At 34.6% G+C, this 20227-nt stretch overlaps 1 protein-coding gene across 8 annotated transcripts in view; it reads left to right on the top strand.

The window, feature by feature from the left end:
* The window catches only part of LOC132750828 (uncharacterized), a 66980-nt gene extending 63176 nt beyond the window's left edge, over positions 1 to 3804 (top strand). For all 8 annotated transcript variants that reach the window (XM_060740873.1, XM_060740872.1, XM_060740877.1 and 5 more), the window contains one exon: positions 2669 to 3804. In XM_060740873.1, coding sequence (XP_060596856.1) covers positions 2669 to 2821 — 153 coding nt within the window. In that variant the 3' untranslated portion in view covers positions 2822 to 3804. The remainder of the gene's footprint in view (positions 1 to 2668) is intronic.
* Positions 3805 to 20227: the final 16423 nt, after the last annotated feature.

The following is a 20227-nucleotide window of genomic DNA, read 5'->3' as shown; positions in this document are numbered from 1 at the left end:
ATTGAAAAAGGAAGGTTTGATGATATTCCAAGAGAACTTAGAACTTGTAATCTATGTACCAGTAACTCTTTAGGCGACGAATTCCATTATCTTTTTGAATGTTCACATTTAGTTAATACAAGAAAGCTGTATCTTGATAAATATTTCTATGAACATCCAAGTGCTTTAAAATTTGAAAAATTAATGAACCAGAGTAAAACAGATATCCTTTTGAAATTTGCCATATTTTGCAAAAATATTATGTTATTATTTAAATAATGTTAGCTTATTAGATTTATGTCTTTTCTCTTTGTTTTTTTTTCTCGCAATGATTTTTGATTTTTCTCTCTCATCCTCCATTATCAGTCAATTATTACTGTAATTTTATTACATCATGGAGTTGTATGACTATTTATAATTTGCCATTTTGTAGTATTTTGTTTTTACATATTATTTGCCATTTTGTATTATTTTGTATGTATGTACTGTTTTATGTTGTCACATGCCCATATGGGCCTTGACGTATTCAAATAAACCTAAGCGACACAGTTACTTCCCTTGGAACGGGCACATAGACAATGCGTCAAATGGATTCAATGCGTTCCATATGGAACTCGTACTGACATTGCTCTCAGTTGTTTAGGGATTTATCCGATTTCTAACCTTATGATATAAGAAAACTTATCTTTTTGTCCCAACTATGTCATGCATATTCAAATATGAAGTTTAAGCAAATTTTTGTTAATCGTTTAACATCATATTATGCACGACCTGCTAAATCTAAAGGCTTTATTCCCGACGTGATCAGTGTTCTTGGAAAATACAAACTATTTTAATATCTACATGACTTTTCAAAAACAGGTTTCTTTCCATCTAAATATGCTTGGAAAAGAATAACCAAAAAGACGGTGCACGAGCATGTACATTGTACTTGGAAATCTAGAGTAGAGCACGATGACGATATCAACCTATTTTTAAATATACATTCCACATACGACAGCTCTTTATGGATTTTTCAAAGACATTTCCTGGTTTATAAAACACAATGCTTTTCATTGTTCAAACTGATGTGCAAATATTTCAAAAGAAAATATCTCGTTGTGTGTGACTATTGCAAGACTGTAACATATGAATATTTTGTTTTGTTTTGGGTTTTACGTCACATCGACACAGTATAGGTCATATCGCGACGTTCCAGCTTTACTGGTGGAGGAAGACCTCAGGTGCCCTTCCGTGCATTATTTCAGGCACGAACGGGCACCTGAGTAGAACCACCGACGTTCCGTAAGCTAGCTGGATAGCTTCCTCACATGAAATAATCCAAAGTCCCTGACATATGAATATGCGTTCATTGCTAACATAATGATAACATTAGATATAGTCTATGGACAAAACTCATATCTTTGCTAGGACACAATTATTTCCGCATGTTAAGCGGTATGAGCATTGAAAACCAACTTATAGAGATGTTAAGTGGGTTCACAAGTTTTGATATTAATGACAATATACGTGTACAATGTTTTATCGCAGTTGCCAAATTCTCAACTGAAATATTGTATTAATATCAGCGGTGCCAAAGAAATCTCAGAAAATCATTAAGAATGATTGTTCTATTTATCCATGCCAATGATTTTCTAACAGTCATATGTCAATTTATATATGTTGATGTTTCATTGCCATATGTAAGCTTTCATATATGATCAATGTTTTGTTAACTATCATGCCATTTGTTTAGGAGGCTAATGCTTTATTAGTCATCGTATTAGTATATTGACTATCTGTGTTTTTTGCCACCCCCCCCCCTTTTAAGGCCTCATGCAGTGAAAAAATGCCCTATTTAGGCCCCAAACACTGTTTTTCATTTGAGAAATGTTGTTTAATAAAGTTACCACTTTTTCGGCGCGGTCCCCCATGAAAATGGTACATCAGGGGGTTGCCAGAAGGAGGATGTGCCCTTTTCTGTTTGGGGGTTTGAAGGGGGGCGGCGTTAGTCCCCCTCATCGCCAAGAAAATTTTGGACATGTGTCAGGCTTAAAATGGCCTCAGGTCGATCTTAGGGTAACTAGTAACCGACGCTGAAAAGCCTTTTACTTTATCTTAATTCATTGAGAAGTTGCAGCACTTTAAAATCAGTTTTGTTGGAAAAAAAACAATGCAAAATAGTGATTTTTCCCAATTTTGAGACGTCCCCCGTTGCCATGGTAACAGAAAATATGCGAATGAGCATGCTGTTACAGAGGCTATGGTCCAGTCAACATTTGTGCCAAGTTTCATCAGTATTGAAGCATTTTTCATAGTTTCATAGCAGTTTGAACTTGTAACAGGAGGCTTTTCAATGAAAATGGCCATTTTTCACAATATGCTCATGGGAGGTAGAAATTAAATCGGCCGATGCTGCTGCAAAATTTTAGCATCTAAATATTGATATTTCATGTCGCACACAATATGTATATGCATCGTTGTTTAAGATTGAATAAGAAATAAAATTATAGAAAGTTGATTACATAATTATAGTAGGCATAAACAAATAATTTATGATTACATATTGCTGTACTATTGTTTGTTGATTGTTCGCTTTTAATACAGAAAGCAAGAATAATTATTTTTGTGAAAGTAAAAAAAATATGAAACAACAAACCAGTATGCCCAGCAAAATATCTTTTTAACACTGTGCATTTACTTATTTTAGGCAAAGGGTATGATAGAAGATATAGAATCTACCATCGAGATGGGGTCGGTCATCATTAGCAAACCGCCGAAAAAACAAGAACAAAAACAACAAGGAAAAGAACCAAAAGAAAAAAAACCAAAAGCCGGTAAGAAAAAGAAAAAGAAAAAATAGGCAGTTGAATATCATGTGCGGTCTTTAGTACTTTAATTATGTTTTGTTTATCTATCGAGGTCATATTAATCTACAGCAGAGATGATAACGGTTGATGTCAGGGCTTTACATTTTCTACACTCAAAACAATTGTGTTCAATTTTATTTTGTCAGTTTTGCTGCACAAAACAAACAGCACAATACTTGTAGGTATGTTGTTTATGTTTGTCTAAGACTATTACAATATGAATGGTGTATAAAACTATTATAATGTATGCATCTTGTCCGTAACACAATACATTGTATTATAGCCTATTGTAAATATGAATAAAATATTTAAGGAAACACAAATATTGTTATGTAAGCTTAACTTGTCAACTTTCAACAATGTTAATGTTTATTACGTACAGCTAGCAGATCAATATACTACCAGTGAAGAATTGGAATTTAGCAATGCAGATCGTTCAGATCACATTCCATTTTGTATATATACATTTTCAAGTATATATTGCCTTTGAGCTACCAAATATTTTCTTGAAAAAAAGTTTATAAAAGTATTGGTTAGGTCATCAAAAGTATAGTTCCAAAGTATTGATAAATCATTCATCCAAATAGGAAGTTTCCTTCATTATTGAGGTAATTGGCGTATTAGTCTATCAAAATCAACTGACAAGTTCTATATCGGTTACAGATGCGACTTTATGTCTATGATAACGAATGTTTACATATATGCTTGAAAATGATGTTTGGTAACTAGTGACAATTTTGGATTACTTAAGGCATTCTTTACTGATCATTTTAATATAAAACATCCGATTCATAAATTGTTTCAGCAATTGTTTGTGTTTTCTTGTTTAAGTTGATGTGAATGTGACATTTTTTCTGAAATCATTTATATAAATGAAAACAATTATTTAGTCGTATTGTCATTTTTATTCATACTTTGTTACTTCTTTAATTCTGTTTTTACTAAGATGTCTGTAGTTAATAAAATTAGTTACAAACATTGACGTTTGTTGTCAATTCATTGCCTGTCTATTAGTAACCACATATGTATCGAGTTTAACAGAAGCTCACTGCAGTTTAAGTGTGTATTCTGTACTCTCAGCATGTAAAATATGATCAGTATCTTGAAGTCCGAAAATCTTGCAAGATATATGATTTTGTCAACAGCAGTGTCAGTTCAAGCACATCTCTTCTTGAAAAACACTTATAAAAAAGATCGAAAAACACTTATACAGAAAAAAGCATCAATGATGTGATATTTTTGGGGAAGGAAAGATAGCCGTTGTTCGAGCCTAGAAGGAAAACTCCGACCTGTGGGTGCCTTGATAGAATAATTTCAGATAAACTACAAAGAGTTTGTTTTAAGAACTAAAATGATTTATTAGTCCCCTACCGGTTTACCGGAGGGGACTTTAGGTTTACCCTCCGTCCGTCTGTCTGTCCGTCCGTCTGTCTGTCAGTCCGTCCGTCCACAAAACTGGATCCCGCGATAACTTGAAAAGTACTGAAAATATTTTTATGAAACTTGGTATATGAATAGATGGCAGTATAGAGATTATGCACGTCTTTTTCTTTTCTTCCTATGTTGAGAATTATGGTTGCTATGGCAACAAATAGGCTGAAAATATGGCAAATTTTACACATAAACTGGATCCAGTGATAACGCAAAAAGTACTGGAAATATTTTTATGAAACTTGACATATGGGTAGATGGCAGTCTTGGGATTATGCACGTCTTTTTCTTTTCTTCCTCTGTTGAAAATTCTGGTTGCTATGGCAACAAATAGGCTGAAAATATGGCAAATTTTACACATAAACTGAATCCAGTGATAAAGCAAAAAGTACTGTAAATATTTTTATGAAACTTGACATATGGGTAGATGGCAGTCTTGGGATTATGCACGTCTTTTTCTTTTCTTCCTATGTTGAGAATTATGGTTGCTATGGCAACACATAGACTGAAAATATGGCAAATTTTACACATAAACTGAATCCAGTGATAACTCATAAAGTAATGGAAATATATTTATGAAACTTGACATATGGGTAGATAGCAGTCTTGAGATTATGCATGTCTTATCTTTTCTTCCTATTTTGAAAAAATATCAGTTGCCTTGGCAACAAATAGGCTTAAAACATGGCAAATATAACAATATTTGTGATTAGTCAAAAAGAGCTGTATTTTTTTATGAAATTGCATCTTTAATTCAAGAGTTATCTCCTCTTTAAGAATTTTGGTTTTAAAATGTTATATTTTGGTAACAGGGATGTTTCAAATATTAACTTTAGAGTGTCCTTCAGTCCGTCTGTCTGTTCATAAAAACTGTTTCCTGTGATCACTTTTAAAGAACTTTTCCAACAAGTTTACTTAAAATAGAGAAAAATTGAAACATTAGTGAATGGCCAATGGCCCTTCAGAATGTTGATGGGGTTCTAACCGGTAGGGGACTTATGGATTGCTTGCAATACTATGATAATTGCTTGTTTTAGTAAGTAATCTAAGGATGTGTAGTAAGATGAAGTAGAATCTATAAATAAATTATCAATAAAATGATGACTGTTAGTTATTGTTAGTAAAAGTAAACGTTAGTAAATGTTAGTAAATGTTAGCTACATTCGTTCCATCATGGGCTCCAATTCAGAAAATACTAGGTGATGAAATAAAGCTCAGCTCTTGTAAGTTGTCAAATATCCTCGCTGAGCGGTTATTTCCCGTGATTTCAGTGGTGGCAGTGGTTAAAGTAGCAAAGCGTGACGTAACCGCTGTGAGGAAATTGGTAAGTTGTATCCAGTATATACATGTAGTATCAACTTGTCGTAAATGCATATAAACTCCAAATGCACCAATGCAGACAAAAATAACAAGATTTTCTTTTAAAAGATACTTGATGAACTTGAATATTCCGATACATATCTATTTATTTGACATACTAAACAAGGTTTTTATCTCTCCTGAAAATGAAACACTGTAACATATATGTGTTTCTAAATGAATATGTCGTGTTTTGGTAAGTGAACTCAATATCAACGCAGTCGGCAGGCAATTATATTTATTAAAATATATGCAAATTATAATAACCATTATACCAAATGAACATATCAATGATCATATAATATATTGGACACTTGCTGAACATCATAAACTAAGGGTATTTGATATTCGTGTTTTTGACGTCTTGTCTGTGATATGCAGGCTTCATAACCTCAGATCCCCTTTCTAAATTCCATTTTATTTAGGTCCGCCCATTGTTTTCTCGTTTAGGGCACACGCATTCTTTTACTTGGGGACCATACGCCGCTTTTCATGGATTGACACTACTGTGTCACATTGAAGGTTCCATGATAACCGCCGTATGAACACATCTGCGGATGTTTCTAAATTCCAAATTTCACCATTTTTGTGTTTAAATATTGAATTCTGCTTAAGCCGGTGCTAGGGGGCGTGGACGGTAACTTGCACTTTTCAGTACCGTCCATGAACAGGCTCAATCAAACCGAGCCTGCAACATTTTACAATTTTGTCGTGTTGGGCTTTCTTTGGGGATTCTGTTTTTCACTTATTTCGCATAAGTAAACTTAAGAACCTTGAACGCTATTGGTGGTATCTTTATTTTACTCAGTAAGTTCTTGTGTATAATAAACTTGGTAATTTTTTATTAACATAAACTGTTCGCTAGAAAATGTAATGAGATCTAACCGCATTGTAAAATGTTTTGTGGGAGGAAGTATGTTTAAACAGAACTTAAATATCCCAGGAATTTAACTAGAAAGTTAAAGAACGATCCTGTACATGTATATTTTATTTTAGAACGATCCTTTACATTTTTATATTGGCAAGAACTATCCTTAGAATTTCATTTTAGAATAGCAAGAACTATCCTTTATATTCTATTTTAGAATGTCCATTGAAATTTTTTTCTTTGAAAGGGATCAGAAGTTATAAAGTCTGCATATCAAAGACAAATAAAAAAGCAGGAAATATATCATAAGTATGATTAAAATTTATTCAAATACGGAATACTGAACAGGGACCACCCAACCAGGAAAAGTAAAAAAGGAAATAACTTAGTATCAAAAACACAATCATAATGTCTCGAACGGTCTGCAACACTATTCAATATAATCTGATAAAAAAGAAGAAAAGAAAACACATTTGAAAATGACAAAATACAATTTTGACCTTCCACCCCACACAGAAGTCAAACCCTGACCGTACTTTTCTCATCCCTTGTCAACCCTCACATTTTAGCATGAATGTGACACCTGTTTCAATCATAAAACATGTTTTTAATTTCTATTTCCTGACGAATTTTAAACATCCAATTTACAATCAAGTTTCAATTGGTAAATCACGTGGACATTAAATCAAACCAAGTTTAAAATTTATACAGATGTCTAACCCGTGTTCAAATATCAAAAGCTTCTGTTAGTTGACAAGGGCTTAGCAATATTGGGTCAGAGTTTGACCCCTGAGTGTCTGTGAGCTACCTGCTTTAAAATATCTCAACCTATATGTACATGATTTAACATCGAGTTTTCTGCATATTTATGAACATGGGCTTATTTGTGTTGTTGAATTTATATCAATATATGGTGGCTAATGTTCCTCATGTAGACGCCATTTGAAATTTCCTTCTTGTATAATTTCTAATGAAAACAACATTCAGAACATTATAGGATTTAACATCAATATGAATGGCACTCAAGGATTAATTGCTATTTTTTGCAACGATAGAGACAGAGGGATAGAGAAGGGGGGGGGGAGCACAGGTGCTCGTCCAGTCTTGGTGCCCATATAAAAAAAATGAAGTTTAAAAAAAAAAAAAAAAAAAAAAAAAAAAAAAAAAAAAAAAAAAAAAAAAAAAAAAAAAAAAAAAAACATCAAAATAACTATTTTGGGTTGAGTGTAAGAAAAAAAAATTTGAAAAATTTTTTTTTTTCCTATATACCATTACTATGAAAAGGTCACCTAGTCGCCGTAACGCTACGGAGCTTTACTAGGACACGCTGTGGAACAACCACAATATCGAGTTCTGTAACAATAAAAGCTATTTTGCTACTCTTTACACATTGTGCATTTAGAAAATTGTTAACATTCTTATTGTACCTTACATACAATCTTAAATAACTTACATTTTAACTCGGACACTCCAATTTGTTAAAATTTTGCAAAACAACAGTGATAGTCGGCCATTTTGTCGAAATCGAAAGTACAAAACATACACCGTACTGTTTCGCTGTTCTGGTCCCCTACGACTACGTTCGCTGAACAATAGACAACAGTAACCAATAAATTGATGGTTACCGTTGTCTACTGTTCCTCGCACGTAGTTGTAGGAAACCAGGAGAGCGGAACAGTACGATGTATGTTTTGTACTTTCGTTTTTGACAAAATGGCCGACCATCAACGGAATTTTGCAAGATTTTAACAAATTGAAGTGTCCGAGTTAAAATGTAAGTTATTTAAGATTGTATGTAAGGTAGATGAAGAATGTTAACAATTTTCTAAATGCACGATGTGTAAAGAGTAGCAAAATAGCTTGTATTGTTACAGAACTCGATATTTTGGTTGTTCCACAGCGTGTCCTAGTAAAGCTCCATAGCGTTACGGCGACTAGGTGACCTTTTCATAGTAATGGTATATAGGAAAAAAAAAAATTCAAATTTTTTTTTTCTTACACTCAACCCAAAATAGTTATTTTGATGTTGTTTTTTTTTCAAATTTTTTTTTTTTTTTTTTCAATTTTTTTTTTTTCAATTTTTTTTTTAAACTTCATTTTTTTTATATGGGCACCAAGACTGGACGAGCACCTGTGGGGGGGAGAGGGGCGGATAGAGACTTAAAACGACTCAATATCTTATACTTCGAGGAAGCTCATTCTTCAAAGTACAACCACTATCAGGAAAATATCACACTCAACTGATTTAAAACCAACCCTCAAATATAGTTTTATAATTGTAAAGAGAGATTGCTGAAATCAAATGTTAACACAAATAAGCAGAGACATAGCCTGAATAATTTGAACATATAGCATATTGTTTTAAAGTCAACTCTATAAAAGAAAATTAGTTTAAATATAATAGCACTTTCATCAATTTCCATCACAAATCGTGTACATTTGTTTTGAGTACATATAATTCATTTTTGAGATATCACGATGCAGAATTAAACCACGAAATCGAAGCATAATCAAAATGAAATTTGATAATAGACATGACCAATAACTTGAAAACTGCATAAGATCATGAACATTTCTTAACGAACATTTTGTCAACTTCATTTATCACTGTGGGAACAATAAAGGCACGATTGTCCTTCATATTTTGAAAAAAAGACACTAACAGATTTTTGTCAAATAATAGATAAATACAGAATCCCTAAAGAAAGCCCAACACGGCAAAATTGAAAATGTTGCAGGCTCGGTTTGATTGAGCCTGTTCATGGACGGTACTGGAAAGTGCAAGTTACCGTCCACGCCCCCTAGCACCGGCTTAAGCAGAATTCAACATTTAAACGTGAAATAGTAAAATTTTGAATTTAGAAACATCCGCAGATGTGTTCATACGGCGGTTTTCATGGAACCTTCAATGTGACACTTCCGTGCCATTCCATGAAAAGCGGCGTATGGTCCCCAATTAATAAAAAGCGTGTGCCCTAAACGAGAAAACAATGGGCGGAACTAAATAAAATGGAATTTTGAAAGGGGATCAGAGGTTATGAAGCCTGCGTATCACAGATAAGACGTCAAAAGACAAATTTAAAAAGCAGGCAACATATCCTAAGGGTGATTCAACATTATTCAAGTAGGAATATTAGAACCACCCAACTAGAAAATGCCGAAAAGTTGAAACTTAAAATACCAAAAGCACAACAATAATGTCGTGCTGAACGATCTTCATGGATCGAAAATATAACATCATTGATTAAATGTACGGGGAGACTTTTTACAGCCGCCACACGGCACAAATAACACGGATGTGATCATATAATAGATAAATACAGAATCCCTAAAGAAAGCCCAACACGGCAAAATTGAAAATGTTGCAGGCTCGGTTTGATTGAGCCTGTTCATGGACGGTACTGGAAAGTGCAAGTTACCGTCCACGCCCCCTAGCACCGGCTTAAGCAGAATTCAACATTTAAACGTCAAATAGTAAAATTTTGAATTTAGAAACATCCGCAGATGTGTTCATACGGCGGTTTTCATGGAACCTTCAATGTGACACTTCCGTGCCATTCCATGAAAAGCGGCGTATGGTCCCCATTTAATAAAAAGCGTGTGCCCTAAACGAGAAAACAATGGGCGGAACTAAAGCAGATCTTTTATAATGCAGAAAATTATGATAAAATTTTATGCATTATTATATAATTTAGTTCATATTTCTTTTTCATATGTTTTTGTATTTTTGTATAAGTTTTAATGTAATATTTTTTGTCTTGCGTTTTTCATTTCAACTCTAAATTAGATTACATTTTACACATATTTTGCATTTATTTTAATCAAAGTATTTCGGCTTAGCAAAACAAACATCCTTAACCATCTTTGTTGAAGAAAACATGCTAAAATATTTTTCACACATTGAAGCCAAATTGTTTGTTTGCTACTGATAGCTAGTCAGACTTCAGCTTTTAGCACCTTTAACATTTCCTCTAACTTCAAAGATTTTGTCGCTCAGAAATCAAATTAAGCCCTTTGGCTTTGCTTAGCAGATTATTAATAACACATCTTTTGTTAAAACTCCTCTTCGGTATTGTTTGGACTGTTTGAAAGATTGAGTAACTCTCCTGGAAGCCTACCATAAAAGGACTGTACTTGCCGTCAAAGTTACATTCGCTCACTGTAACTTTGACAAAGAACAATATTAATAAATTGTGATTCAACAGTCTTTTAAGTTTGTGGATTTATTATTTCAGGTATGTTGAGTTTCTCATTGTTTATTTTTTTCTATTGTTATTCAATGTATTTTTATATGTCAAGTACAAAACATATTTTTTTAGTCTAAGTATGTTGTTAAGATTTCTGCTATCATTCTAATAAAATTAATTAATTATTGTTAATCTTTTTATGGCAAAAATTTGATATAATTATATATCTCTGGTAGTTGAAGATATACATGAGATATATGTTATAATTGCTTAAAATGAGTTATAAATAGATAATGGTTTTCATCTTGCATTATGTTACTGTATACAAGTGTTTGATTATTCATTAACAATGTGAGTAAAATGTGATTGTATGTGCATTAGTATGAATAGGTTCATCTTCCTTTCACATCATAAGCGAGTTCTCTACATAAATAATTCTTATCACTTTTATATTCCCCATAATTATTAAAGTCAATTCTTGTTTTACATCAGTAAATTGCAATTTCCATTATTTTTATCTAAGATGTTAGTTTTCAGTTATCATCCATATTTGCAATGATGTTGTATTTCATGATTGTCTATAAATTGAAATTTGTATCATTGTATTATATATTTACTGATTTTACATTCGCTCACTGTAACTTTGACAAAGAACAATATTAATAAATTGTGATTCAACAGTCTTTTAAGTTTGTGGATTTATTATTCCAGGAATAATCCTAAGCCGTCCTTAATAGACGCACTATCCCAGTGTTATATTAATTGGTGGGGAACAGTGGTCGTTTTCACATGAACCCAGAAAACCGATATAACTTGCGGCGGCTACAGGAAACTGACCTGATAGAACCACGTGCTTCAGACTCCAGATCAGCACCAGCAACATCTGTAAGACCTCCCAGAAGGCAACAGTCAAGCAGCACCCTTGCAACTCAGACCATTCAAGCCGTAAATACTCAGCCTACTGAAACTATGTCTGGACCTCAGCCATTTACGAATGCAAAATTAGAAGATTTCCTTGGTGATGGCTCTTCAGATGCAAGAACGTGGATAGCAAGGTACGAACGTTATGTACAAGGGCAAAATTTAATGATGACATGACACTACAAGAGTTTCATACAGGTCTTAAAGGAAATGCTTCACTTTGGTTTGAGACAGAAGCTGAGAGTATTGACAATTATGCAGCCCTTAAGACTGAGTTTCTGAAACGCTTTGCTAGTGAAGATGAACACAATAAACCACGTGTACAGCAGTATGAAGAAGAAACTGCAGATGACTATTACTCACGGTACCTAAACAAGATACGTCACTGTCGTTTAGATGATAGGTACAAGGTTCATCTCCTTGTTGATGGACTTAAGAGTGACTTAAAACCTCTTGTGTTTATGAGTGAACCTAAGACATTAAATGAAGCTAGGAGAACAGCAATTTGCGCTGATGTTTCTGCTGTATATGCTCAGCAGGATGAAAAATATGATAAACTTTGTAAACTTTTGGAACAAGCTATGGACATGAAACTAAAACAGGAAGCACCTCGTGAATATGACCAGCAACCAACACATTACAGACAACCTAATTATCATTCATACAACTATGGTCAACGACAACCTGAGACACACTATCAACCAAGGCAGAGGCAATCTTTCAATCAGCGTAGAGGCAACCGACAACAATCTAGAGAAGAGTCTTGCCATTGTGACGGTAAGGCTCTTAATTGTAGCTTCTCTGTTAATGGTAAATGTCCAGGGACAAATATTATATGTAAGGGGTGTAACAAAAAGGGTCATTTTGCTAAAGCTTGTTACAGATGGTCCACTCAACAATAGGGATTCGCGCCTATCTACAGAAAATCTGTGGGTAGGCATAGGGGCAAAAACCAACATTACAGTGCTAAATCCAAACATTCTAAAAATTCATTTTCTGCTAAATCTGGTGCTAAAGAGAAACAAAATTTTTAAAATGAAAAGTCCAGTGCTAATCAAAATGTAAAAGTGAACATAGTTGAAAATAGCAAAATTGAAACTGACAATGTCAGTGCTAAACAAGACATACCTACCATTGCTCTCATGAGTAATATTCATAAAAATACAGTTTTAGGTTACATAGGTGGCAAAAAGGTACAGTGTCTACTTGACACTGGTGCTTCTATATCTTGTATTTCAAATTCATTTTTGGCAAAAACATCTTTGAAAAATGCTTCATTCACAGAATCAGATTTTCCTGAAATTTCCGGAGTTGCAGGAGAAAGGCACAAAATTTTAAGCAAAATAGAAATTTCAGTTTCGTTTGCTCATGCTAAATTCTCATCTACATTTAATGTTTTACCTGATTTACAACATCCTGTGATTGATTCTTGGCTTAGATTTTATGACAAAACATAAAGTTACCATTGATGTGGCAAATCAAACTGTTCATTTTTAAGAAAACCTTGTTGGTACAAAATTATCTAGGTCTGACTCAGGTTTGGCAAGAGTAAATTACTCCACTGTTATTCCCGCAAATTCTAGGGTTGATATAAATGTTAAGGTTTCAAGGTGCAAAGCGGGAAACACTGTATTATTAGAACCAACGGATGTACTTTATAAAAGACAGCTTGCAGGTGCTAAATGTTTAGTGAAATTACGAAAACGTAAAGCAGTAATTAGTATTATGAATGCTACGAATGAATCTGTCTTTTTACCTGTAAACACAGTTATAGGTACTGTTACTGAAGTTGATGACTGTGATGTTTTTACTATTAATGAAACAGTTGAAACCTGTGCTAACCCTCCATTTTGTGCTAACATTAATTTCACCTCTCAAGAGCAAACTACAGAAATAAAATTTGATCTTTCAAATTCTGATTTGACAAAAGAGCAAAGAACAAAAATGAAAAATTTCTTAAATCAAAAAAAAATATTTTCTACTTCTTTAAAAGATTTGGGAAAAACAAATTTATATCACCATACTATTGAAACAGATTCTAATGCAAATCCAATTCGTCTGCCATTTTATCGACAAAATCCTGTTCAGAGAAAAATTGTTGAAGAAGAAGTTCAGAAAATGCTTGACAGCAATATCATTCAAGAGTCAAATTCTATATGGCATAGTTAGAAACAAGAACCGGTTGAACCGGTTGATGCTCCCCGAGAAGGTTCTGGACACAGGAAAGTATAAAAAAAAATGAACAAAGGGCAAAAAACTCCAAAATAAGGCAAAGCGGAGTTATGTTTTTTTGCACTGCACTTCTATTCAATGAGATATATCTATCTAAAAATGTTTCCTGATGATATCAGAGTTATGTCCCGGGTAAAATTCAAAGTGTAAAAATGAACAAAGGGCAATAACTCCAAAATTAGACCAGGCTTTGTTTAGGTTCTCTAAGCATTGCAGTTCTATCCAATTATATCTAGCTACCTACAAAGTTTCATGTTGATATCTCTAATAGTTTTAAAGTTATATCACGGACAAAAGTCAAAAAGTAAAAATAAACAAAGGGCAATTACTTCAAAATAAGGCAAGGCAGAGTAATGATTCTTAAGCACTGCACTTCCACCCAATGAGACCTATCTATCTACAAAGTTTCATGTTGATATCTCTTATAATTTTTGAGTATTAGTAATGTCCCGGACAAAGTTCAAAGTGTCAAAATGAACAAAGGGCAATAACTCCAAAAGTAGTCAAGACAGTGTTACAGTTCTTGTGCACTGCAAACTTACTCAATGAGATCTATCTACCTACAAAGTTTCATGTTGATATCTCTTATACATTAAGAGTTATGTCCCGGACAAAGTTCAAAGTGTAAAAATAAACAAAGGGGGATAATTCAAAAATTAGGCAAGGCAGAGTTAAGGTTCTTGTTCACTGCACACCTACTTAATGAGATTTATCTACCTACAAAAATAAACAAAGGGGGTTATTCAAAAATAAGGCAAGGCAGAGTTACGGTTCTTGTGCACTGCACACCTACTCAATGAGCTCTATCTACCTACAAAGTTTCATGTTGATACCTCTTATACTTTAAGAGTTATGTCCCGGACAAACTTTAAAGTGTAAAATAAACAAAAGGGGATAATTCAAAAATAAGGCAAGGCAGAGTTACGGTTCTTCTGCACTGCACACCTTCTCAATGAGATCTATCTACCTACCAAGTTTCATGTTGATACCTCTTATACTTTTAGAGTTATGTCCCGGACAAACTATAAAGTGTAAAATAAACAAAAGGGGATAATTCAAAAATTAGGCAAGACAGAGTTACGGTTCTTGTGCACTGCACACCTTCTTAATGAGATATATCTACCTATCAAGTTTCATGTTGATACCTCTTATACTTTTAGAGTTATGTCCCGAACAAACTTCAAAGTGTAAAAATAAACAAAGGGGGATATTTCAAAATTAGGCAAGGCAGAGTTACGGTTCTTGTGCACTGCACACCTACTCAATGAGATCTATCTACCTACCAAGTTTCATGTTGATACCTCTTATACTTTTACAGTTATGTCCCGGACAAACTTCAAAGTGTAAAAATAAACAAAGAGGGATAATTCAAAAATTAGGCAAGGCAGAGTTACGGTTCTTGTGCTCTGCACACCTACTCAATGAGATCTATCTACCTACAAAGTTTCATGTTGATACCTCTTGTTGTTTCAAAGTTATATCCCGGACAAGAAAAGGGGACGGACGGACGGAAAGACGGACGGACAAGGCGGCGACTATATGCTCCCCCGAAATTTTTCGGGGAGCATAAAAAAGATGATTCTTTTAGATTTGCAGTTGACTACAGGAAATTAAATGCAATTACTAAAACTATAGCTCATCCTTTGCCTACAATTGAAACAGTTTTTGACTGCATAGGCGATGCAAAAGCAAAATATTTTTCTACTTTTGACTTGGCCTCAGGATTTTGGCAAATACCTCTTGATCCTGAAACCCGACATAAAGCTGCCTTTATAACTCCTTCTTCAATTTACGAGTTTACCCGAATGCCTTTTGGTCTTAAAAATGCTCCAATGTCATTTCAGATGTTAATGTCAAAAGTTCTTGGGTCAATAAACTGGAAACATGCTCTTTGTTACATTGACGATATCTTAATTTTTGAACAACATTTAGAACATTTAGATATTATTTTTCAAAAGCTCCGAGCTGCAAATCTTACGCTCAAGTCTGAGAAATGTCATTTTGCTCTTGAGAAGGTACCCTACCTTGGTCATATTTTATCAAAGCATGGAGTAGAAGTAGACGAAAATGAAACAAAAGCTGTTCAGGAATTTCCAGTGCCTTCAACTATTAAAAATTTACGATCATTTCTTGGTCTATGTAATTATAACAGAAAGTTTGTCAAACAATTTTCAAAAATTGCAGCTCCATTAAATAAATTATTATGCCCCCTTTTGAAAAAAAGGGGGTATATTGCTTTGCACTTGTCGGTCCGTCGGTCCGTAGACCAAATGGTTTCCGAGTGATAACTAAAGAACCCTTAGGCCTAGGAACTTCAAACTTGGTATGGTGATTGGTCATGACAAGTAGATGACCCCTATTGATTTTGGGGTCAAGGGGTCAAAGGTCAAGGTCACATTGACCTTGTAAGCAAAAACGGTTTCCGATCAATAACTAAAGAACCTTAAGGCCTAGGAACTTCAAACTTGGTATGGTGATTTGTCATGATCAGTAGATGACCCCTATTGATTTTGGGGTCAAGGGGTCAAAGGTCAAGGTCACATTGACCTTGTAAGCAAAAACGGTTTCCGATCAATAACTAAAGAACCCTTAGGCCTAGGAACTTCAAACTTGGTATGGTGATTGGTCATGATCAGTAGATGACCCCTAACGATTTTGGGTCAAGGGGTCAAAGGTCAAGGTCACATTGACCTCTTGGGTAAAAACGGTTTCCGATCAATAACAAAAGAACCCTAAGGCCTAGGAACTTCAAAACTTGGTATGGTGATTGGTTATGACCAGCAGATGACCCCTATTGATTTTGGGGTTAAGGGGTCAAAGGTCAAGGTCACATTGACCTTGTAGGTAAAAAACGGTTTCCGATCAATAACGAAAGAACCCTTAGGCCTAGGGACTTCAAAACTTGATATGGTGATTGGTCATGATCAGTAGATGACCCCTATTGATTTGGAGTTAAGGGGTTAAAGGTCAAGGTCACATTGACCTTGTAGGTAAAAAACAGTTTCCGATCAATAACGAAAGAACCCTTAGGCCTAGGGACTACAAACTTGATATGGTGATTGGTCATGATCAGTAGATGACCCTATTGATTTTGGGTCAAGGGGTCAAAGGTCAAGGTCACATTGACCTCTTAGGTAAAAACAGTTTCGGATCAATAACTAAAGAACCCTTAGGCCTAGGAACTTCGACTTTGGTATGGCGATTGGTCATGATCAGTAGATGACCCCTATTGATTTTGGGGTCAAGGGGTCAAAGGTCAAGGTCACATTGACCTCTTAGGTAAAAGCAGTTTCCGATCAATAACTAAAGAACCCTTATGCCTAGGAACTTCAAACTTGGTATGGTGATTGGTCATGACCAGCAGATGACCCCTACTGATTTTGGGGTTAAGGGGTCAAAGGGAAAGGTCACATTGACCTTGTAGGTAAAAATGCTTTCCGATCAATAACTTAAGAACCCTTAGGCCTAGGAACTTCAAACTTGGTATGGTGATTGGTCATGACCAGCAGATTACCCCTTTCGATTTTGGGATCAAGGGGTCAAAGGTCAAGGTCCCATTGACCTTGTAAGTAAAAAAACGGTTTCTGATCAATAACAAAAGAACACTTGGGCCTAGGAACTTCAAACTTGGCATAGTGATTGGTCATGATCAGCAGATGACCCCTATTGATTTTTGGGGTCAAAGGTCAAGGTCACATTGACCTTGTATGTTAAAACGGTTTCGGATCAATAATAAAAGAACCCTTAGGCCTAGGAACTTCAAACTTGGCATGGTGATTAGTCATGACCAGCAAATGACCCCTATTGATTTTGGGGTCAAGGGTCAAAGGTCAAGGTCACATTGACCTTGTAAGTAAAAACGGTTTCTGATCAATTAAGTAAAAACGCTTAGGCCTAGGAACTTCAAACTTTGTATGATGATTTGTCTTGACCAGCAGATGACCCCTATTGAGTTTTGGGTCAAGGGGTCAAAGGTCAAGGTCATGACCAGTAGATACTTGATAACCCTTATTAATTGTTTGATCACTGGGTCAGAAGTCATGCATAATTACCTTATCACATGAATAATTGGCTGCTGATAGGGGGCATACATGTTTTACAAACATATCTTGTTACAAAAGGATACAAAATTTGAATGGACCGAAGAACAAACGAAATCCTTTGAAACTCTTAAACATACCTTGGTTACTGCTCCTATGACATGAACCAAACTTTCATACTTACTACCGATGCTTCGGATGTCTCTTTGGCTTATATACTTGGTCAAAAGGGGTCCGATGGCAAAGAGAGGGTGGTTTGTTATGGGGGTAGGTCTCTACGTCCTGATGAGCGAAAATGGGGCGTAACTGATAAGGAATGTTTGGCTGTAGTAGAAGGAATAAGATGTTATAAACATTACTTGTCGCATCAAAAATTCAAAGTTTTCACTGATCATAAGGCACTGGAATGGCTACACAAGAGCAAAGATACATCAAGTCGCTTGGGTAGATGGTCATTGGAATTACAGGGATATGACTTTGATGTCATTCACAAAAAAGGTAGTACAAACCAAAATGCTGATGCTTTGTCTCGACGTATATACACTGTCGAGCCAGGTACATCAGTTGAGGTTAAACCTTTTGCACTGGACAGCGCCCAAAACACAGCTGCATTGACTCCTGACACTGTTACCCAGGAGCCATGCATCGCTGTTGGTGTCGACGTCAGTGCGACAGTCGAAAACCAAAATGCGAACATTTTGGCACATTCTGAATTTACCAATGTGTCAAGTGTATCCGTTGCGGTTGAATGCAAGTTGAATGCAAAAAGGATGAAGACCAGGACATCTACACCTTTCCATTTCAAGAGAGTGATTTTGAGGAGCCAGAAACAGTGGAGGTTACCCACGTATTAATTTTTATCGTGGAAATGAACATCTTTTGCCACCTAAACCAAGACTTACTTTAAGACATCTGGAAAAAGATATTTTAGCTTTTCATTCAAAATTTGTTTTGGTGCCAGCGGACAAGGCGGCTAATAATATTATAATTGTTTGACGAATCCATTACATTAACGTTTTGCATAAGGAACTAAATAGCACTAATGCGTATTCTAAAACCTCTGTCTCCGAAAAAGACATTGTAAACAATCATATAACTAATATTTCCAATCTTAAAGTCCAAATAAATGAAAAAGAACTCAAACTTCCTATTATGTATTGGATTCCTAAATTACATAAAAAACCTTACAAAGCCAGATTTATTGCTAATTCTACATCTTGCACTACAAGTAAACTTTCTATTTTATTGACGTCTTGTTTGACTGCCATTAAAACACATGTAATTAGATATTGTGATAAAGTCTATGAAAACACAGGCAAACATCTCTTCTGGTCAATTAAAAATTCTGGTGAAATCTTGGATAAATTCAAAATTAATAACTTTCAAGCTTCAACTGTCAGTACATACGATTTTTCTACACTGTATACAACTTTGCCACATAAATTAATCAATGATAAACTAATTTCCCTGATTCAGAAAACTTTTGCACGGGAAAAAAGTTACTTTTCTAGCATGTAATTCTAACAAAGCTTTTTTTACTAACGGTATTGTTAAACATTATACTATGTGGACTTGTGACGAAGTTTGTAGAGCACTCTCTTTTCTTTTAGACAACATTTATGTCAGGTTTGGTAATACCTTATTTAAACAGATCATAGGAATTCCTATGGGTACTAATTGTGCACCCCTGGTCGCCGATTTGTTTTTGTACTGCTATGAAAGAGACTTTATGTTGAGTCTCTCTGAAGAGAAACAACAAGATGTTATAGTCGCATTTAATAATACTTCCAGATACCTTGATGATATTTTTTAATTTAGATAATCCTTATTTTGATCAAATGGTGTCTGACATTTATCCACATGAACTACAACTTAATAAAACGAACTCTTGAAATTTTAGTACATCATTTTTGGATCTTCATATTACTATCAACAACAATTCTATTCACACAAAAATTTATGATAAAAGAGATGACTTTAACTTTTGTATAGTTAATTATCCACATTTGGATGGAGACGTACCCCATGCAACATCCTACGGGGTTTATGTTTCTCATTTAATTAGATTCGCTAGAGCTTGTAACAACGTAAAGGATTTCAACGAGCGGAATATTTTTATTACCAGCAAGCTTCTTAAACAGGGCTACCGCTATCATAAATTACGGAAATATTTTACTAAATTTTACAATCGTAACTTTGATTTAATTTCTAAATTCAATAGTGATTTAAAAACTCTTCTGCGACAAGGGATTAGCCAGCCTGGTTTTTATGGCGATGTGGTTTACAAACTTCGTAAGATTTTGGGTCATGGTAAATTTTTCTGCTGTTTTTACTAAAATCATTAAACGTTTTATTAAAAGA

The sequence above is a fragment of the Ruditapes philippinarum genome, unplaced genomic scaffold (genome assembly GCF_026571515.1).
Source record: "Ruditapes philippinarum isolate M1 unplaced genomic scaffold, ASM2657151v2 ctg4100_1_1_1_1, whole genome shotgun sequence".
In the NCBI taxonomy this organism is placed as follows: Eukaryota; Metazoa; Mollusca; class Bivalvia; order Venerida; family Veneridae; genus Ruditapes; species Ruditapes philippinarum.
Note: the sequence above shows the minus strand (reverse complement) of the source record. Positions and strands in the feature narration are given on the sequence as shown.